Genomic DNA, 23277 nt, shown 5'->3' on the forward strand with positions numbered 1-23277 from the left:
CATCCATCAATGCTAGAAAGAATATTTCCAACAACTCAACCATGAATCCACAGTGGCAGCTGATACTCTCCAGGCTATCCCCCTATCCCCCAGCACCCTGTGGTAGAATCCATGGGTGAGCCACCTTCAATGGGAAATCGTGCCATGGAAACTATCGAGCTATTTCCCTATTTGTCCATAGCAGGCAAAATCCTGACACTGCTCCTCCTGAATTGCCTATTTCCTGTGGCTGAGGAGATCCTCTGAGAGAAAGATAGTGTGTGGTTTTCGACCATCCAGAGGAACCTCTGACGTGGTCTCTGTAGCCAGACAAATCCAAGAAAAATATGTCGTCGAGGACACCACCATGAACTCTTCATTACATTCACTGATCCGAGCAAAGCATCTGACTCAGTAAAGCGTGAGGCTCTGGATTGTGCTCCAGAGATTTGAATGTCCAAAGAAATTTAATCACAAACCTGCAAATGCTTCATGAAAGGACTGCCATCGGCTTGTATGGGAGATCTGAAACAGGCACCTCCAAAATCCAGACTGGTGTCAAGCAGGGCTGAGATATAACTCCCATACTATTTACAATCTACCTGACAATGGCTATTCATCTCAACAGTCAATTGCCCTCTGGCATCAGTATTAAACACCACCTAGATGGAAACTCTAGCCTCAATCACCTCAGTGCCAAAACTAAACTGACAACCATAGACATGTATGATCTACAGTTTGCAGATGACTGCAGTGACATTGTCCACTCTGCACCAGATTTGAAAACCACTCTCAAATCTCTTCAGTTCTGCGTACAAGTGACTCAGCCAGCCCTTGAATGTTGCCAGATTCAAATGCTCATATCAACCCTGACCCGATCAGTCAAATATTCCGCCTCTCATATGTTGGAAGGGGAAACTCTGAAACATTTTGAGCACTGCCCATACCTTGGCAGCCACCTCTCTCAAAAAGTTACTATTAATGAGGAGGTCCAACACCAGGCCAGCTGCATCAGCTCAGTCTTCTACAGCATTGAGTATTTCACAATGAAGACCTTCTGCAAGTCATCAAAAGTCCTAGTGTACAAAGCAGTTGTGTCAGCACACACCTGTACTGCGCTAGCGCACTTCCACCAGCATTGCCTCTGTCGCACCCACTGGATGCAATCGGTGGAACATCCCACCCGCCAGGGCCCGTTGTGTACACGCACGAACAACTACAGTTTAGTGGGCCTTGGGCTTTCTGCGCATGCACCAACCAGGAAATTGCCACACATGCACAGTTCACTGATTTCTTGAGACAGGAACCAGCTCTGCACACATTTGCAGTATACAAAGAAATGAAACGAGGGACAGCCAATGCTGACAAGAGTGCTTAGGTGTGGTCTAACCAAAATTCTACACAAGTTTAACATTAAATGCAGAGAAGTTAATTCTATTCCTCTAGAATTGAACCATAGTGCTGTTTATAACTTTATGGTCTTGTTAATTTGCACTGCTACTTTTAATGAATTGCGATGTGTAACCTAGACCTCATTTTGCTCATCCACACCACTTAGACTCCTGTGTTTCAAGGACTGTGAAACCTCCTACTAAAATCGCACTAATTTGCCATTCACACACCCATTCTGAAAGTTGTCGTCCTGTATTTGAATTCAGTCCAAAGTAACTGTACAACCCAACTTGGTGCCATGTGCAAAATTTGAAATTGTATTTCCAAATCCTGAATCCAAATCATTGTGAACGGTGAACAGCAGTGGTCCTCACGTCAACCTCTTTAGAACGACAACTTCTCACGTTCTGTCAGTCTAATCAACATTTCCTGAAGCATTTTTAAATTCAGACATTTTCAATCCGTCTTAGTTTAAGTCTTTCAAGCAACTGAGCATATTTTGGCTTCACTTAGCCACTTACTGTTGACTAAGTACAACAGATCTATACAAAAGTTCAGCATTTCTTCAGAGCAGCTACTGTCTGTCCACACCTGATCCAATGTTTTCCAATAGCCATTCTTTTCACGTTCATTCTAATTGTAACTTCATTCAAGTGTTTTGGTACTCTTTTCCTACAATAATCAATGCCAAAGTTGAGCAAAATGACTAAAAGATTAAATGATTTAAAACCCATAGCAGCCTGGCTCTTTAAAATACCACAATGCAAAGAGTGAGGTGGGAAAATTAAAACCAAATAAATGCAAAGCAAAACCACTACCACTTAGCGGGGAAGACTGGAAGGGGATGGTGGGGGAGGAAAGTGTGTAGCGACAGAGGGCAATGGTACACATTCCAGATTTTGATCCATCTGAAGATAAGCAATTTTGATTTTGCTGTTGAATATTCAAGAACTACCAGCACAGAAAAAGAATTTGAGAAAATATGAAACAGGCAAGGAAGGGGAGGAAAAGAGAGATCAGCAGAACAAAAACCAGGTGGACCAGAGAGTGAACACTCATCCATATGTAAGGAATGGGCATTCCAAAATAATTCAAGATTCATCTAGGACATGCAGATTGATGTATGATGGTGAAAGTTGTGTTTTAACCTTAGCATACTTGGTCAAATTTAATAGCTTTCATAGATGGAGCCTCCATTGATTTGGAGAACACTTTGTAAGTTAATGATGCATAACAGGAGTTTCGACAGTGCCAAAGAGTCAAAGAAAGGATTACTGGCCACAGGTACAGGAGAAACACATTTTCAGAGTATCTCATGCTTTTGAGTGTGCAATGGGGGTGAAATCAGGAGGTGATGCTGGTGTAATTTCCAAAATCCATGTTCAATTGGAAACCATAGAAAAGAAAAATAAAGGTGATTTGTGTAGTGGTTGGCACACAATGATGACGACAAAAGACCTGCAAATGTCAGCATCAGAGCATTGCCTTATGGTGTAATTTTTTTCTCCATGGGGTGCGAGCATCATTGGGAAGGCCAGCACTTATTGCCCATCCGTAAATGCCCTCAAGGGTTATGGTGGTGAGCAGCATTCTTAAACCGCTGCAGTCCATGTGGCGTAGGTACACTACAGTGCTATTCGGAAGGGATTTTGAGCCAGCGACAGTGAAAGAACGATGATATAGTTCCAAGTTAGGATGGTGTGCAGCTTGGAGCGGAACTTACAGGTGATGTTCCCATGCACTGGGTACATTTGTCCTTCTAGGCGGTAGAGATTGCGGGTTTGGAAGGTGCTGAAGGAAGCTTGGTGAGTTGCTGCAGTGCATCTTGTACATAGTATACACTGCTGCTGCAGTGCAGAGTAGTGGTGGGAGTGAATATTTAAGGTGGTATATGGGGTGCCAATCAAGTGGGCTGCTTGTCTTGGAAGATGCTGAGGTGCCAAAGGTCAACACTGCTCACAGAAAAAGCCCAAATTCTAGAAAGATGGGCAGAGCACTTTAACCACACCCTCAATTGGCCTTCATCTATTAATGAGGAAACAATCAACAAGCTGCTAGCTGCTCTCGATGATCCTCCCACACTTGTTAAAAACAACGAACATAATCAAACTCCTTGCTACCAGCAAAGCTCCAGGAGATGGTGCTATCACAGGTGAGGTCTACAAGGCTGGAGGTCAATGCCTGGTCAAGAAGCTTACGGAGTTCTTTCAACGTGGGAGCAAGGAACTATCGCATAAGAATACAAAGATGCCTCCGTTGTCCACCTGTCCAAGCCGAAAGAGACTCATTAATCTTGCAACAATCATAAATCTCACTCCTTTCCATCTCCAGCAAGATCTTGATCAGAAACCTTCTGAACCATTAAGTGCAACACCCTGACCAGAATCTACTGCCAGGGAGTCAGTGGGGTTTCAGAAAAGATTGAGAAACCAGTGGTTTGGTGTTTGGAGTTGCACAGCTCCAGGAGAAAATGCCAAGAACATGGACCTCTACAGCACATTTGTTGACCTAAGGCCTTTGACATAGTCAGTCAGCTGTGAGGGCCTTTGGAAGGCAAGAGAGAAATTCAGCTGTCCTGAGAAATTCATCACAATGGTTTGACAACTGCTTGCTCACATGTGTCCTGGATGATGGGGAGTCTTTTGACCCATTCCCAGTCGCTAATGGAGTCTGTGTGCCAGCGCCAACCCTCTTCAGCATGTTCTTCTCTGCCATGCTCTCCAATGCTTTCTATGGTGACCCTGACAACAAAATCAGCTCGCTCACGGACAGGAAACTGTTCAATCCGAGACAACCCTAGGCAAAGACTAAGGTCTCTGAGGACATACTTTGATTTCCTGCTCACCAATGACTGTGCACCAGCTGCCGGTTCAGAGTTGGAAATGCAATGTAGTAGCATGGAGTGGCTCTTCAATGCATGCGACAACCTTGGCCTTATGATCAGCATGAAGAAAGTACTGTACCAGCCTGATGCAGGAAAGCCCTATAACAAGCCCAAGGTTTCAGTGCATGACAAGAATCTGTCAGCAGTGGGTTAAGTTCAATTGTCTCAGCAGCACACTCTCTCAAGCTGTTTATATCAATGATGAGACACATGCAAGAATTGCCAAAACAAGCGTAGCCTTTGGCAGACTTCGAACATCAGTCTAGGAACAAAGGAGTACGTTTGTCTACCCAACTGGAGGTCTATAGAGCAATAATCCTGCCCCTTCTGCTCTATACATCCAGGACTTGGACTGTGTACCAGCGTCGTTCCAAGAAGCTCAACCACTTTCACTTGAGATGCCTTCGAAGCTTCTGAAGATCAGATGGCAGGACAAGATACCAGAGACACCCCGAGGTGCTCACCTGAGCTGGCATTCCAAGCATCCACATCATATTGGAGACAGTCACAACTGGTCATGTAGCCACAACGTCCAACACTCGCTTACCAAAGCGGATCTTCTGTGCAGAGCTTGATTCTGGGGATGCTCTCCCATGGCAGTCAACGGAAGCACTACAGACACTACGAAAGGCTTCACTTATGAGTTCTGGAATTGACTGAGTCCTGGGAGAAGCTCGCCTTGGATCTCTGAACCTGGCACAACCAAATGAAAAAAAAACTGTGCAGCCTCCTTCAAAAAAAAGTGCATATCAGCGGCAGAGAGAAAACGCAAGAGAGGAAATCCCAAGCCAGTATTCATGCAAAACTCAACTGACTGCGGTATTCTGTCCTATTTGTAACGGAACCGTACAGGTGCAGATTGGCCTTAGCAGCCACCTACATACCTACTGGAATCTTACCAAATACCCTAGATGATGAACATGATACACTTACGTGTTCATCAGTTCCAACCAAACAAAACTAAAAATGTGACAGGTTATATGATCTTTTAATCACCTTGGTGCAAACACTTCTTCGTACACTATGTGCAGAACGGGACAAAGATAAAGGCAGGATCTGCATTCATGTGCTTTTATGTCCTCACTGCCAAAAAGCACTTCATAGCCAATTAATTATTTAGCCGAGACCTACAAAACATCTGTGGTGAAACTAGTATCTTTATTAAAAACAGTAGATCCCCAATCACATGCCATTCCATCCTTCCCATACCATCTGCCTCATGCTATACCCAATTCATTCCTTTTCATCCCTCTCAAATCATCCCCACCCCATCCTACCCTATCTTCCTATGCCATCCCCAACTCATCCCATCACCCATTCCAGACCTCCCTTGGAATCCCCCACCTCTGTCATCAATTCTTTCAGCTTTATTGTTGGGCTTCCCTTACCTTCCACATTTCTTCCTCCTACCCAGCCACCAGCAAACACTGGCAGCTACAAGTGCTCCAGTCAACATCACTTCAGAGTAGCTACACCTCAAAGCAGCAACCACTTACTAAAACTCATAGGCAAGTAAGGCTCTTTAAACCCCTCTCTTCCCCACCCCCTTAAACAGCACGTGGACAGACAGGTTCCAGCCCTGCTCCTCACACGGAACTCTCCGTATACACATCTGTTTCCCATCTGCGGGGCTGGGGGCAGAGGTGAAAGGAGAAGTTAAGGGAGCAAGGAAGGTAGGGAGTCACATCGGGTAGGCAGACTCTGGCCTTTCCTGGCCACAGGTTTGGTAGTGGTTGGGGAGCCAGGTTTGAGGCCTGCCCAGTACATTGGCTGCAAAGTGCTCACCTAATCAGAGGGAGAGCCAATAAAATTATTTAAAGCAAATAAAAATATAATGATGGAACTGTTTCACGATGTTTGAATTTAGCTGTCCTCTGTGGGCCCCCCACCACCACCACCAAATTAATACTTGCTTCAAGTCTTCCACACGTCCCACTGTGAACCAGCCTCTGCCCACCAAATCAATCCAGAGAAGTGTGGGGTGAAACTTGAACCCATGAGCTTCTGACTCAAAGGCAAGAGTGCCAACACCAAGTCAAGCAACGATGAACACCCGATAGAACATTGCGATTTGGGCTGCACTACGAGCATCCATGAAAAACATCCCAGGTTAGACAGCACTTACCAGACTTGCAAGTGCCAAAAGCGTTGTCTGTACTTGAGTCAGGTTCCCATTCTCAAAAAGATCATTTGCTTCAAAAATGTCATGTGGCCTCATCCCATAGGACTGGATAGCTTTAATAAAGTTACCAATATTCTCCAGCTGAAGAAAAATAAACCAAGCTGTTAAACAATGTACAACATAGAGCCCATTTCTGAAAGACCTATAGTTTGATTCATACATCAAGTTCTCTACCATCCCCACCCTTCTGAATGCACTGTAGGTTTGCTGGGATATGGTTCACTAGGTGCCTCCACTGCTTCACCAGCTGGTGATTCTTCACAAGTATCAAGAGGTTATTCAACAATGAAGGGCACCACAGAAAACCCAGTCACATGAGAAAATCAAGTCCAGTTCTTGGTCACCAGGCTTTCGGGAGGACACGAGGATCCTTGTGAAGACGTAGAGGAAATTTACCACAGGTTTGGAGAAGCTGGGTCTGTTCTCCTTGGAGCAAAGAAAATTGAGGGGAGATTTGATAGGAGGTGTACACGATGATGACAACCGGTTTGGGTAAAGGTAGACGACAAGGAAAAAGCTGCTGGTACGAGGACTGAGGAGGTCACAGATTTAACATTTTGGGCAAGAGATCTGGGGGGAATGCAAAGAATTATTTTAAAAAATGCAGTGAGTGGTAATGACCTGAAACCCACTGTGGCAGCAAAGACAATGATTTCAAAAGGAAATTGGATGGGCACTTGAAAGAAATAAACTTGCAGGGCTACAGGGGTAGAGCAGGGGGAAGCAGGCATGGCCAGACGGTTCCACAGAGAGCTGGCATATGAGCTGAATAGAGAGTCCTTCTGTGCCGTAAAGTACTCTAATATTCCTTTGTTCACGTACTTCATTTTCAAAATACCTTCCTGGAGGACAGTAAATTGTACTGCCACACAGAGCTTTATAGAAAAGGCATTTGCCAATTCAAAAACTTTGCCCTAGTAAGGCTACAAGTGAACGGCACTTAGAAATGAGCAACTATATTTTTATAAAACAAGAGTTCTGGACTGGCATCCAGAATCAAACAGGATGCTGAACCAGCCCAATTAAAACAGCACTGCTTCGCGAGCCTGTGGTTGACATCAGCCCAGCAACTGTTTGGCAATCTTCCAATCGGAGTGTCAGGGAAAGGAGTTGAAAGGGAACCAACAAAGAGAGCTCAACACTCATACGCTGCTGTATGGCTCACTGGGCACCTTCCCAGTACCCTGTCCAACTGGCAGCTCACCGCAGAGTATCTGCAAGTTATTCAACCATATCCCAGAAAATATCCCAGCCAATCCAAATCATGTGAGAACAGTGGGTGAGAACATGTGCCAGGGTCAGCACTGGGTAGCTCAAAGCCCAAGTCATTTGCACATTGCTCAGTTTTACAGACCAAGACACTGAAAACACCCGCAAAAATCAGACACCCAACGTAAGTCAGGGTGAACCGGCTAAAAATAATTTGAAGAAAACAGTTACGTTTCTTACCTGGTGCCAGTTTAATTTGGATTCATTTATTTTCTTGATTGAATTGGGTTGTAGCTTGTTCATGAGCCTGAAAAATTGATTAAAGGAGGATTTAGTGCAGTTTCTGACCATGCGAATGAAACAATTCTGCACTGATGCCAAAAATTTTAATTAAATAAAGACTTGCTAAGCCATTCTAGACTCTACGATCTGCAGTTTGCTACATTATCAATTGATGGCAATCCTCTGTTCACACAGTGCATTCCAAAATAGTTTACTGTCCTGCAAGAAAGTAATGGAGCTAACCAGGAGACTTATAGAAAAGCAAACGATGAGTTTAAACATTGCCAGTGTAGGGCTACAAAACAATGGTCACCCAACTTCAGAAATTAGCAGCCATCTGTTTACAAACTAACAGCTCCAGATCAACATCCAGAATCAAAAAGGATACCAAACCAGGCAGGTTAAACCAAACTGCTTACCCGACCCCTGTGGTTGCAGCTTTTCATTAAGAACTGCAGGGAGTTCAAAATTAGCCAACCCGAGAGTGCATCACCTCAAAACTATAGAGCTTGGAGCAGGGTCGAGGACTCACCATTCCAAGGTACTGCCTCCTATTTGTGCAACTGGCCCATTTTGCAATTTAAGTTGGATTAACAAATAGAGGGAAAGGGAGATGAATTTTGGAAAGAAAGTCCACCAAGAAACATGTGCCTGCAACTGTCCCAACCTCCATTATTGCGTTTAGACAATTCCCTTGAAAGAGGCATTTTTCTGCCATATTAAAAATGTAAATTTTGGATTTTCACATGCTGGTAGGAAACACTCCAAATGCTTCAAATCAAGAGGGATGAATAAACTTTATCGATGATAAAGCTGAGCACCGATTGGTTTCTTTGGGAGAAATCAAAAGCCATTTGAGGTAGCAGCACAGGGCATTAATCGACATGAAATCCTGTTTGGGGGAAAAAAAAAGTTTAAGGGTTTAAAGTTTCCCACCTGAACTTCTGAGGAAGCTGTTGTGAGCAGCTCAAAACCAATTTTATACAGCACGCCGGATTTGCAGACCGAGTGTAATAAACACTGTGCCCATTGCATCAATATAAACAGCACAGCATGGTACTCAGGCCCAGCACAGGAGACACTCTGCCTATTTTAAAGCATGTCTAACAAAAGGAAATAAGCATACTCCAAGTGTTAAAAGTAGGTTACAGTCAAATCAAACCATCCAACATGACAAGGCATGCCATAAAAAAAACCTTCTTGTTCAAATACTCCAGCTATGTCATCTTAGTAACGTGTCACTACAACCTGCAACAGAAAATTCGATCAAATTTGTCAAACACGATCTTCCCTTAACAAATCCATGCTGACTATCCTTGATTAATCTGTGTCTCTCCAAGCGCAGATATATTCTGTCCCTCAAAATTCTTTCTAGTAACTTCCCCATCACTGAGGTTAGACTGACTGGCCTGTAATTTCCTGGTCTATCCCTTCCTCCCTTTTTTAAATAATGGGACAATGTTAGCAGTCCTCCAGTCCTCTGGCACCTCACCTGTGGCCAGAGAGGATTTGAAAATTACTGCCAGGGTCCCTGATATCTCTTCCCTTGCCTCCTGCAACAGCCTGGGATACATCTCATCTGGGCCTGCAGGTTTATCCACTTTTAAGGCCGCTAAACGTGCTAGTACCTCCTCTCTCTCTGTTAATTTCCTCTAATATTTCACAGTCCTCCACCCCGATGTCTATATCTGCGTCATCCTTTTCCATTGTGAGGACGGATTCAAAGTATTCATTGAGGACTGCACCCACGGCTTCCAGGTCCACACACACACACACACACAATACCTCTATGGTCCTTAATTGGCCCTACTCTTTCCCCTAGTTATTCTCTTGCTCTTTATATATTTAAAAAACTCCTTTGGGTTTTCATTTATTCTACCCACCAATGCTTTCTCATGCACTCTTAGCTTTCCTAATTTCCTTTTCAAGTTCTTTCATATTTTTCCATTTAAGCTGCAAAAGTGATAAACAGAAACAGAAAATGCTGGAAGTACTCAGCAGGTTCAGGCAGCATCTGCGGCGAGAAAAAGAGAATTAATGTTTCAGGTCGATAACTTTTCATCAGAACTCAGATTTCCAGCATCAGCACAATTTTGCTTTTCCACAAGAAAATAAGACTCGTTTCTGGAACCGTTTTACTAAATGAAGCCAGATCTAGAAACATTAAGCACTTTCGAGGGTAACACAAGGGAAACCGCAGCACAATCCCTGTTTTTAAAATGCAACATTAGCATTGGCATAGTGGGAACAAGACTTAGCAAAGCAGTCAGTTACTTACATGCAAAGGATGACACCATCCTTAAGACTGAGCTGGAAGTTCTCACCCAAACGTCTGCCCGTAACTTCTTCAATCCAGACTCGCAACTCTTCCTCTTTCTGAGGGTCATATTTCTGAAGAATCTAGAAGAAACCAGAATATATGATATGCACATTACCACATAATTGAGTGTACATCTACGCATTGAAACAATAAAGTTTGTCATCCTGTGCCCTGAAATTTGTACAGCAGGCCTAATCAGGTTTCCTGTAGAGAACGGTATCATGTTTATTGTTGGAATTGCTTTACTGATGGAAAAGGAGAACATCATGGCTAATTTGCACAGGTTGAAAACAAAATGATGGACCTACCCTCAAAGTATGAACATTTCAATAAACCCATTAGAAATTTCTGGCAGCTTTTCTTTCATAAAGCCTTTTAATACAGCATACTTGGTCAAGGTTCGCGAAGCTCTCCAAGAGGAATCTAAAGTTCTATAGGGCCAGATTAGATCTTGCATGAAGAATCTTGGCAATTAATTGACATAACGAATGACACAGTTGCTCATTTCCTTTGCGAGACCAACTATTAGTCAATGCTTCAGGATTTTGAGAGAAACAGGAGGAGTAGGTTTGTGGAATATATTGCACCAAGTTAACTGTTTCATGACTGGCTCTGCTTTGGCAATCTTATTTGTTCACAATTCACAAAAAAAGACAGAATGCCTGGACTTCAACCTCACTAACAGCTCTTCCTGAATTTGTCACTCTGACACATGATTCAAGATCGAACTATCTTTTTTTTTGGAAGTTTCATATTCCTTACTTACAAAACCTGAAGGAGCAATTTTTACCCAGAGCTAAGTTTTCTCCCATCAGTTCTGGACCTTCACTCAACAACCGTTTTTGCTAGAATACAACAAAATCCTGGAAATATTCAGGCCAGGGAACTTCAGTGGAGGGGGAAGCCATTTTGCTGCCCTCTTCCATTCTTTGAAAAGGGCTGCAGCATGTATAAAGTTTAATCCTGCTGTCGATCAGTGCCCTTCATGCGACCTCCATCTGCCTGCCAGATTATTTCCAAAAACTTGAGAACACAAGGAGATGGCAAGAGAGAAAAACCAAAAGTTCAGTAAGCTACAACAAAAAAAAAGTTGCAACATTTTAAAACAGAGAACCATAAATGTTAGTTTTTAAAAAGAGTAAGTGAGGGAATCAGAGGGAAGGCACGAGTTAACGCACAAACTGGCACGTTCATCTGGGACTTTTTTTTTTAATGCTTTTCTTCTAGAGACTAAATTTTGTTTGGATAAATGATCCCACAAGGCTTTTCCACAATTAAATTTTGTTCGCACAAATGAAACATAATTAGCTCAAACAGAATGCAAAAGAAATGCTGAAAACTGGTCGGGAGCAAAGTGATGCAAACTACACCTGTCAAAAGACCACTGATGATTAAACTAATTAAAAATAAATATTTCTACGTTGGAGACTGCAATCCTTTTGAGAATTTAGAGGTGTCTTCACAAGGAGGTTTTGAGTTGAACAAGAATAGGTAGTAGCTGTCACTACTTAGTCATTTTTAAAAACTTAGTCTAAGGAGCTATTCGAAGCACAACCACATTGCTCTTTGGAATTTTGGTTAGTTTGTTCCTGCTCATAAAAAGGTGATGGCACAAGGCCAACATTGGTCTGTGCACTCCATTATGTACACTTTGATAAAGCTATAACATGACCCGGAGCAAGTGCATAAGAAAACCCCTCACTTACACCACCTGGTCATGTGAATTTAACGGCGACCAACGAATTATATTATAACCTCTCCAGTCCGGAATGCATCTCCAGGTTTCAGAATTTTCTGGATTATAGGGTAACTTTAGAACACCTAACCGCAAGGTGAGTGACCAGATATGAAATATGCACAAACACAGTGACAAAATATTATAAAGCACCGAATAAAAATGGTTTTATTTCCCCAAATACCACACCTTGCTCCCCGCTTCCAAAGTACTGTACTAAAATTATGTGAGGGGACAGGTGAGTCTAGGTGGTCCAGAGTTAGCATGACCAACAGCCAGCCCCAGGTTGGGGAAAGTAGGATATGGATTATTTACTAAACATCCAATATATTAAAAAAAAGAACAATTTCCTTCCCAGAAAGATGGGCAAGGTAGTGCCAGTGTGAAAAGACTTGGAGCTTTAGTTTTAATTTCTACACTAATTAGCCCACCTTTTTTTCCTTCCATCACCCATCTCTTCTCTCTCCCCCCTGCATTTTTCCCCCACTGAATCAGCCAAAAGGCTTTTACTCTCATCTTCAGTAGAAGCAGGACCATTAGAAAAACTACAAACACCATGACATATTCACTATTTCACTTTTTTTTTTTGCAGCGACACACGTGGCGAGTCTGAGAGTTGGGTGGGCCCGCTCAAAAAAAAAGTTGGGACAACTGCTGTTTCTGGATTTCAGGACTGGAGGGGTCACAGCCTAAAATGGATCAGATTCCAGCTGCTGACTGATCGACAGTAATACGAAAATGATGCACTGTTTTATACCAAGCCATCTGGGAAACACAGCATTTGCTTCCTAAATTAGCCTTTGTAGAACATTCTACAGCCTGTGTTTTACATACTTGTTGAAAGGATGAAAATTGCACTTGGCTAGGCAAAAGGAAAATTTAGCCGCTAGCAGGCAGTACATTCTCCAGCACTCTTAACAAGCCGTCACTACAGATATATATACACCGGTCAGTGAAATACTGCTTTTTGACAAAAGGTTGAGTGTTGAAAAAGATTAAACAGCTGACTTGCATACCAGACAGAGCTGTTTTGGAAGGGGAAAAAATTGATCCCATGAGCTTCATGGTGCAGAAAAATGTGCCAACGTTAGCATTTTCAAGGAAGTTCGGAGACAGTATATCCTTACACACCAAGCACAGAGACATTTATACACTTTTGTATATCTCAATATTTTAACATGGATCAGCCTCTTAAAAAAAAAATGAAAAAGTATGTTAACAACGAATGCTCGAACACTCCTCTGATCACTGGCCAGAATCAAGTCACATCACAGAAGCTAAGCAAAGTTGAACACATCAGGAGCAAATTTGCAGTTTTTGGTTGATAGGATCATTCTTAACCTCACAATTGCCTTGCAGTTTTCTGATGGTCTTGTTGTACAGGCTATAAAGTTTGGTTTAACATGTTAAAGGTTTGGTCTTGCAACAATTTGGTGAAACCTCAGTCTAATGCTTAGGGTATATTCAAAGTTTGTGGGACAATTTTTTCCAACATTTTATCAGCCCCCCCGGATTTGCGGGCTGAGCAACATCTGGAGTACCTGCGTGCACAGGAACGATCGGATAGTCCAGATCGCACTCGGAGTCCCTGCTGATCCACTTGGTGTATCAATTACGTTCCCGCACCTACACGCGCACACACACACACACACACACGAAGGGCATTGACTTGAGCACATATAAAAAGGCACTTACTGACAGTGGGGCCAGTGGTCAAACTAGGAAGTATATATCTTTAATGTCTCACTCTGAATAAATCTAAAGACTGGCGCTCTTTGTTCCCTCACTGGCTGGCTACTGCAAATCTTTAGAAATCACTGAAGTGATGAAAACTTCCCCTTTATGCTGTCATATCGCTGCAAAAATTAAAAATGCTGAAAAGGTTATGCCTTGTTAAAGGTTTTTAAAACAGCGTGCCAAGTCATAGTCACTCTGGCACTGGAAAACTAATTTTATATTTCAGCAATGTCAAATTCTAAAAGCTCCATAGTTTCAATATAATATTCATTTAGAAAACTTATTCATGATATTTCAGCTTCTAATGCACACATCCAAGTCTTTACTTTATATAAAAAGTGAAGGATATTAAACACATTTTACTATTTGCGAGAATTCTTCAATGCGATTGGCTGTTTACCCTGCTTGATGACATCATTGCTGATGGATGCCTGAAGATCCCCTTAAACTTGGCACCAGATTCAAAATTAACATTGGAAAAAGGTGAAATCCACACCAGAGAGATCACTCGACCCTCGTGGGTAGCTTGGAGGTCAGCGATGAAACTCTACCCCTGCCCTACTTATTGCAAAATCCAGGCCATAATCTTTTCTAATCAAATTGGTCTCCGAAATTTGTCTAACTTTCTGAAATAGCTTAAAAAACTTGGCTGTGTACCAAATACTTCTTTTCCCCTCCCAACTTAACTCTCCAAACGAAAGCTCAACTATTGTATCACTGAAATGTCTCCTTGTGGGAATGTGCTTCCACCAGCTTTCTCATCCAAGAATTAGAGTGGGAAACAAGAAAAACCTCATCACCCAACAGACTTTCCTCTTACACTACTTACATGCACCTTCCCATTATTTTGTTGCTGCTACAGATCAGAGCTTCAAAATGTGCCCTTCCTGCTCCCCAAAATCATATCTATGTTGAATTGCAATCCGCCATCTTCTACTCATTTTTAAAATCAGCATTTCAAAACTGAGAATTTCTTGCCTTCCTTGCTTAATCTCACCTTACTTTGAGGCTATACCATGCCACCTAATCACTTCGATTCAATTTTTTTTGAACACCTCTTGTCATAAACCAAGGGCCTCAAGCCTTTCGCAAATTAATAGGAATGATAATCAAACTATGCGTCTGTGCCACCTGGTAAAGACACTAAAGGACTCACTGCATTCCAACGAAACTTCAAGAACCCTGTGACATTAAAAGAAAAAAAACACTCAAAAGGAGTGAATTACACTTTCCATTGAAGTTCATCATCTTTGAAGCAATTTAAAAAAAGCAAACGTTTGTTCAAAACGTAGAACTAGTTATCAAGAAAAAAAAGAAACAATCACAGCTCAAATTATTTTAAATATCCCGAAGAAACAGGTGAACTGGGGGCTTGTTTTCATGCGCGTTTTTTTTTTAAACTTGAACAAATGCCAACTTCATGGGAGATTGAAGTTTTTAAGCATTGGAAAGTCAGTCAAGAGTAGTTTACCATGCAAACTGTTACAGTTTACAAGAGAAAAGATGATTATGAGAAACAGAGTTCACAAGAAGTTTTTGCAGTTTCGAAAAGATTGAAAGTACCTGTATTTGAACTAGCTGCAATAGTGCATGCAAGTTCTGGTCTCCATCCTTAACAAAAAAAGGGCATCAATATATAGATGGTGTTCAGTAAAATGAAGTAACAGAAGAAAAATACGCAACACCTCAACCCCCTCCCACGGTACCTTCCCATGCAACCGCAGAAGGTGCAACACCTGCCCCTTTACTTCCCCTCTCCTCACCGTCCAAGGGCCCAACACACTCCTTTCAAGTGAAGCAGCATTTCACTTGCACTTCCCTCAATTTAGTCTACTGCATTCATTGCTCCCAGTGCGGTTTCCTCTACATTGGAGAGACCAAACGCAGACTGGGTGACCGCTTTGCGGAAGACCTTCGGTCTGTCTGCAAGCATTACCCAGACCTCCCTGTCACTTGCCATTTCAACACTCCACCCTGCTCTCACACCCACATGTCCGTCCTTGGCCTGCTGCATTGTTCCAGTGAAGTTCAACGCAAACTGGAGGAACAGCACCTCATCTTCCGACGAGGCACTTTACAGCCTTCCGGACTGAATATTGAGTTCAACAATTTTAGATCATGAACTCTCTCCTCCACCCCCACTCCCTTTCTGATCCCCCTCTTTTCCAAATATTTATATAGATTTTTCTTTTCCCACCCATTTCCATTATTTTTAAATGTATTTCAATCCATTGTTTTATCTCTGCCTTTTAGCCTATTTCAATCCCTTCCTCCCACCCCACCCCCACTAGGGCTATCTGTACCTTTATCATCACATTCCTTAGATAATATCACCACCCTCAACTCCTCTTTGTCCTTTTGTCTATGACATATTTTGGTTATCTCCACCTATCACTGGCCCTCTATCCAGCTCTACCTGTCCCACCACCCCGCCTTAAACCAGCTTATATTTCACCCCTTTTCTATTTTTCCTTAGTTCTGTTGAAGAGTCATACGGACTCGAAATATTAACTGGTGCTCCTCTCTGCAGATGCTGCTAGACCTGCTGAGCTTTTCCAGGTATTTTTGTTTTTGTTTTGGATTTCCAGCATCCGCAGTTTTTTGCTTTTATAAAAATATGCAATGTTTGAAATAATACGGACAATTGATTAAATCGTCATTTGGGGTAAAGAACCCTGCAAGCCACTGCCGAAAATAGGATCCCGATTCTTTCGGAACAGAGTTCAACAGGAATCAAACACAGAACAATGCAGATGAATTCTAAAGATGAATCTAGCACAAATTAATTAGATGGGCTGCAGCTTTGAATAAATTAAAAGGATAGCAACAGTCCAAGGCTGGCAGCAAAAAAAAAGGCCACTGAACGCACCTAACAAGTAAAGGCTCCTTTTACCAATTCCATAAAATTTTCCATTCAACAATTGGAAGGCTATTTATCACTCCAGGCTGCATTATGAAGCAGCCTTAGATTCAGAATTCTCCAGGGCAAGCTCCTGATCTTTGATATGTTTTTTAAGACAAATGTCAAGAACATCCAAGGGGAGGCCAGATGCCCTTCTACAGGGATAAACCAAAACAAACTCAACTGATGGGCTGCATCCTTGTGGCATTCCACTTCAACAAATCAACCAAGGTCCTTGGAAACTATAAATCAGTGATTCCGTGGCTGCTATCCTTCAGCCGACAGCAGGATTCAACTGTGGACTTCAACCAGTAAATATCCTTTTATACAGCTCACCCACCTTAGAATGTAAAAATGGGGGGGGGGGGGGGGAAGAGAGAGACAGACATCGCCACAAGGTTTATAGAAATATTTTGATATTTTTGTTCACTGTTTGCAAAATAATCTCAAGAGTAGCTTCCTCAATAGTCCAGAATGATTCTTCCCACTGCTGGAGGCAAAAGAGAGGCTCCATTTCAGATGCCACTTCACCGCTTCATCAAATCTACATTGTCCAGTATGTCAATTCTCCACGCCCAGTGAACCAGAGAAGCCCAGTGTTATGGATTCCAAGTGCTCTTGCTTCATTTTTTTTCATTTCTTAAACCTTAGCTGTAACTTCTAATAGAATATAGAATATATAACACAAAGCATTCATTTCAAACCAATTCTCTTTCCAAAACTTGAAACAAACTCAAGTATATTATGATTCCCAGTATTGACAAATCAAAACTAAAAAACCAAATCGGATTGTTGCCCGTTTAAAAAGTTCGAAACTTGTAATCAAAGTGAGGCAGTCAATTGCAACTACAGAGGACAAGAAATACAACAATATCAGTTGTTCCTATGGAAAACTCTGACCAAAATAAAACATATCCAAAAGAAAATTATAATCAGCTATTTCCTTCACTTTAACATTGGCACTTACTTAATAAGTAAACTGAAGTGCAGGCTAAGTTGTGCATTCCAGCACTGAAGTGGAACGGGAACTCATGACCCGACTCAGGAGCAAATTTTTTACTCTTTCACAGGACATGAGCATCACTGATTTGGATATTATTTATTGCCAATTCCTAATTGCCCTCGAGATGGTGGGGTGAGCTGCCTTCTTGAACTGCTGCAGTCTGTGTGGTGTAGGCACATCCACAGTGCTGTTAGGAAGGAAGTTCCAAGATTCTGACCCAGCGACAGTGAAGGAACAACAATTATAGTCCCAAGTTAAGATAGTGTGTGGCTTGGCGGGGGTGGCGTTTCCATGTATCTGCTGCCCTCACCTTTTTAGGTGGTAGAGGTTGCAGGTATGGAACGTACTGTCAAAAGGAGCCTTGGGAGTGTTGCTGCAGTACATCTTCTATATGGTACACACTGCTGCCACTGTGCGTCTTGTGGAGGAGGAAGTCATGTTTAAAGGCGTTTGGTGGGTGCAAATCAAGTGGGCTGCTTTGTCCTGGATGGTGTTGAGCTTCCCGAATGCTGTTGGAGCTGCACTCATCCAGGCAAGTGGAGAGTATTCCATCACACTCCTGACTTGTGCTTTGTAGATGGCGGACAGGCTTGGGGAGTCAAGTGGTGAGTTACTTGTCACAGGATTCCTAGCCTCTGACCTGCTCTTGTAGCCTCAGTATTTATACGGTTAGTCCAGTTCAGTTTCTGGTCAATGGTAACCCCCCCCAGGATGTTGATAGTGGGAAATTCAGTGTTGGCAATGCCATTGAACATTGAACATTGTGTGGATTCTCTCTTGTTGGAGATGGTCATTGCCTGAAACTTGTGTGGTGTGAATGTTACTTGCCACTTGTCAGCCCAAGCCTGGATATTGTCCAGGTCTTGCTGCATTTGGACATGGACTGTTTCAGTATCTGAGCAGTCATGAATGGTGCTGAACATGATTCACGAATGATTGCACATCTCCACTTCTGACCTCATGATGGAAGGTTAAAGATAAGCAGCGGAAGGTGGTTGGGCCTAGGACACTACCCTGAGGAACTCCTCCAGTAATGTCCTGGAACTGGGGTGATTGACCTCCTACAACCATCTTCCCTTGTGCTAGGTAGGACTCCAACCAGCGGAGACATTGAACCCCTGCACCCCACCCCTGATTCCCATCAGCTCCAGTTTTGCTAGGGCTTCTTGATGCCACATTCGGTCAAATGCTGTCGATGTCAAGGGCAGTCACTCTCACCTCACTTCTGGAGTTCAGCTCTTTCGTTCATGTTTGAACCAAAGCTGTAATGAGATCAGGACCTGAATGATCCTGGCAGAACCCAAACTAAGTGCCAGTGAGCAGGTTATTGCTCAGCAAGTGCTGCTTGATAGCAATGTTGATGACCCCTTCCAACACTTCACTGATGGAGAGTAGTCAGATGGTCCAGTAATTGGCCCAATTGGATTTGTCCTGCTTCGTGTACAGGACATAGCTGGGCAATTTTCCACACGGCCGGGTGGATGTCAGTGTTGTAGCTGTACTGGAACAGCTTGGCTATGGGTGCAGCAAGTTATGGAGCACAAGACTTCTGCACTATTGCCAGAACATTGTCAAGGTCCATAGCCTTTGCAGTATCCAGAGCCTTCAGCCATTTCTTGATATCATGTGGAGTGAATCAAATTGGCTGAAGACTGGCATCTGTGATGCTGGAGACCTCCAGAAGAGGCAGAGATGGATCATCCACTCAGCACTTACTGGCTGAAGATTCTTGCAAGTGAGAGTTGTTGAATTGTCCACCGCCATTCACGACTGGCTATGGCAGGACTGCAGAGCTTAGACTTGATCTATTGGTTGTGGGGTTGCTTAGCACTGCCTATCGCATGTTGCTTATGCTGTTTGGCATGCTAGTCCTGTGTTGTAGGTTCATCAGATTGACACCTCATTTTTTAGGTATGTCTGGTGCTGGTCCTGCCATGCCCTCCTACATTCTTCATTGAACCAGGGTTGATCCCCAGGCTTGGTGGTAATGGTAAAGTGGGGGATATGCTAGGCCGAGGTTACAGATTGTGGTCAAGTACAATTCTGCTGCTGCTGATGGCCCACAATGCCTCGTGGATGCCCAGTCTTGAGTGGCTTGATTGGTTCTAAATCTATCCCATTTAGCATAATGGTAGTACCACACAACACGATGGAGGGTGTCCTCAATGTGATGGGGGCTTCATCTCCACAAGGACTGTGCGGTGGTCACTCCTACTGATACTATCATAGGCAGATACATCTGCAGCAGGCAGATTGGTGAGGTCAAGTATGCTTTTTCCGCTTTGTTGGTTCCCACACCACCTGCCGCATACCTAATCTAGCTGCTATGTCCTTTAGGGCTCAACTAGCTCAGTCTGTAGTGCTGCTACCAAGCCACTCTTGGTAATGGACACTGAAGTCCCCAATCCAGAGTACATTCGGCACCCTTGCCACCCTCAGTGCTTCCTCCAAGTGGTGTTCAACATGGAGGAGTATTGATTCATTAGTTGGGGGTGTGGGGCAGTAGGTGATAATCACCAGGAGCTTTCCTTGCCCACGTGTGACCTGATGCAATGCGATTTCACAGGGTCTGGAATTGATGTTGAGGGCTCCCAGGACAACTCCCTCCTGACTGTATAGCACTATGCCACCACCTCTGCTTGGTGTGTCCTGCCAATGGGACAGGATATCACCATCCCTGGGTGTGTCTGGGACAGTGTCTTACACTCAGAATCATGCCCTACAGACAGTGTCAGGCTGTTGCTCGACTAGTCTGTGGGACAGCTCTTCCAATTTTGGCACAAGCTCCCAGATATTGAGGACTTTGCAGGGTTGACAGTGCCGAGTTTGCCATTGTCGCTTCCAGTGCCCAAGTTGATATCAGGTGATCCATCTGGTTTCATTCCTTATAGACGTTCTAGTGGTTTGATACAACTGAATGGCTTGCTAGACTATTTCAGAGGGCAGTTAAGAGTCAACCACATTGTTGTTGGTCTGGAGTCACGTGTGGGCCAGACCAGGCAAGGGCAGCAAATTTCCTTCCCTAAAGGGCATTAGTGAACCAGGCTGGATTTTAAAACAATCTAAGATTAGTTTCATGGTCATCATTAGATTTTTAATTCCTGATTTTTATTGATCGAATTCAAATTCCAGTATGGTGGGATTCGGACTCAGGTCACCAGAGCATTACTCTGGGTCTCTGGATTATGAATCTAGTGACAAACCACTACGTCACTGCCTCCCAATGCAGGTTCTGAATTCAGAATATCTTTGAACGTAGAGCATTTTACCAGAATTGTTTGTTCACTATTCCCATATTATTCAGGAAATGCTTATTTATTGGGTAGCATGGGATGACTAAATAGGTTAGGAACTAACCTCCAACAATGCCCGAAATGTAGCCATAACAATTGCAAAACAAATTTATTAAACATCAAACATTAACAAACCAACACTACATTATCTCCACTAGTCTGGCTTCAATTACAAAAATACTTTTGTCTAGTTCAGACAGTAAATTATTCCCCTTCATTTTTCTCCCTTCCCAAAGGCACTGACCCTTGCTACAATAACTACAGCTCCTAGAACATTGCCCAAGTGACTATTCTTCGTGCAGACAGTGAGAATTAGAAATCTATGTAAATCAACTATCAGAGCAGACCCAACTCAGTCCTTCAGAGAACACTCAGCACTGATTACTAGATTTTTTTCTGTTCTTTCATGAGATGTGGGTGTTTTGTTGCTAATCCCCAACTGCCCTTGAGAAAGTGGTGTCGCTCCACCTTCTTGAAATGCTAGTCTCTCTGCTTTTGGTACACCCACAGTGCCGCTAGGCAGGGAGTTCCACAATTCAGATCCCATGACAGTAAAGGAATGGTGATATAGTTCCAAGTCAGGATGCTGTGCAGCTTGGAGGGGAACTTGCAGGCGGTAATATTCGCATTCATCTGCTTTCCTCGTCTTAGGTGGTAGAGGTCATGGGTTTGGAAGGTACTGTCTAAGGAGCCTTGCCGAGTTCCTGCAGTGTAACTTGTAGATGGTACACCCTGCTGCTACTGAGCGTTGGTGGTGGAGGGAGTGAATGTTTGTGGATAGGGTGCTAATCAAGTGGGCTGCTTTGTCCTGGATGGTGTCAAGCTGCGAGTGTTGTAGGAGCTGCACTCATCCAGGCAAATGGGGAGTATTCCATCACACTCCTGACTTGTGCCTTATCGATGGTAGTTAGACTTTGGGGAGTCAGGTGAGTAGAGTTACTCATCTTGGAATTCCCAGTCTGACTTGCTCTTGTAGTCACAATATTTATATGGTTGGTCCAGTTCAGTTTCTGGTCCATGGTAACTCCAGGATGTTGGCAGAGAGATTCAGCAGTGGTAATGCTTGTCCATGTTTGGATCAAGACTGTAACGAGGTCAAGAGCTGAGTGGCCCTGGCAAAACTGAAACTGTGCATCAGTAAGCAGGTTATTGCTGAGTAAGTGCCATTTGATCACACTGTTGATGACCCCTTTCATTACTTTACTGATGATTGAGAGTAGACTGATGGGGCCATAATTGGCCAGGTCGAATTCGTCCTGCCTTTTGTGGACAGAACATGCCTGGACAATTTTCCACATTGCAGGGTAAATGCCAGTGTTGCAGCTGTGTTGGAACAACTTGGCTAGGGGCGCTGCTAATTCTGGAGCACTAGTCTTCAGTAATATTGCTAGAATATTGTCCGGCCCATAGTCTTTACAATATCCAGTGCCTTCAGCGTTTCTTGCTATCACATGGAGTGATTAGAATTAGGTGAAGGCTACTAACTGTTATGGTGGAGACCACTACAGGTGCCAGGGAGTCAAGATGGACATTTCAACACTCCACCCTGCTCTCATGCCCACATGTCCGTCCTTGGCCTGCTGCATTGGTCCAGTGAAGCTCAATGCAAACTAGAGGAAAAGCACCTCATCTTCCGACTAGGCACTTTGCAGCCTTCCGGACTGAATATTGAGTTCAACAATTTTAGATCATGAACTCTCTCCTCCATCCCCACCCCTTTTCCGATCCCCTTTTTTCCAATAATTTATATAGATCTTTCTTTTCCCACCTATTTCCATTATTTTTAAATGTATTTCAATCCATTGTTTTATCTCTACCTTTTAGCCTATTTTGATCCCTTCCCCCCCACCCCACCCCCACGAGGGCTATCCGTACCTTGCTCGTCCTGCTTTCTACCTTTAATGTCACCTATTAGCACATTCCTTAGATAATATCACCACCTTCAACACCTCTTTGTCCTTTTGTCTATCTCCACCTATCACTGGCCCTCTATCCAGCTCTACCTGTCGCCCCCCCCCCCCCACCACCTTAAACCAGCTTATATTTCACCTCTTTTCTATTTTTACTTAGTTCTGTTGAAGAGTCACACGGACTCGAAACGTTAATTGTGTTCCTCTCCGCAGGTGCTGTCAGACCTGCTGAGTTTTTCCAGGTATTTTTATTTTTGTTTTAGTCAAGATGGATCATCCACCAGCACTTCTGGCTGAAGATGATTGCAAGTGATTCAGCCTCATCTTTTGCACTGATGTGCTGGGCTCCCCCACAGTGGTGGATGGGGATATTTGTGGAGCCTCCTCCTGTTAGTTTAATCATCCACCACCATGGATGTGGCAGGACTGCAGAGCTTTAATCTGATCTT

General features: G+C 43.3%; 1 protein-coding gene across 1 annotated transcript in view; it reads right to left on the bottom strand.

Annotated features, from left to right (window-relative positions):
* The window catches only part of LOC144692232 (calponin-3-like), a 62043-nt gene that overhangs the window by 8788 nt on the left and 29978 nt on the right, over positions 1-23277 (bottom strand). The window contains exons 2-4 of the mRNA XM_078560820.1: positions 10207-10328; positions 7887-7953; positions 6381-6518 (exon numbers count right to left, since the gene is read on the bottom strand). Of these exons, the coding sequence (XP_078416946.1) occupies positions 6381-6518; positions 7887-7953; positions 10207-10328 (327 nt within the window). The remainder of the gene's footprint in view (positions 1-6380; positions 6519-7886; positions 7954-10206; positions 10329-23277) is intronic.

This window comes from Cetorhinus maximus, chromosome 17 (genome assembly GCF_964194155.1).
Source record: "Cetorhinus maximus chromosome 17, sCetMax3.hap1.1, whole genome shotgun sequence".
In the NCBI taxonomy this organism is placed as follows: Eukaryota; Metazoa; Chordata; class Chondrichthyes; order Lamniformes; family Cetorhinidae; genus Cetorhinus; species Cetorhinus maximus.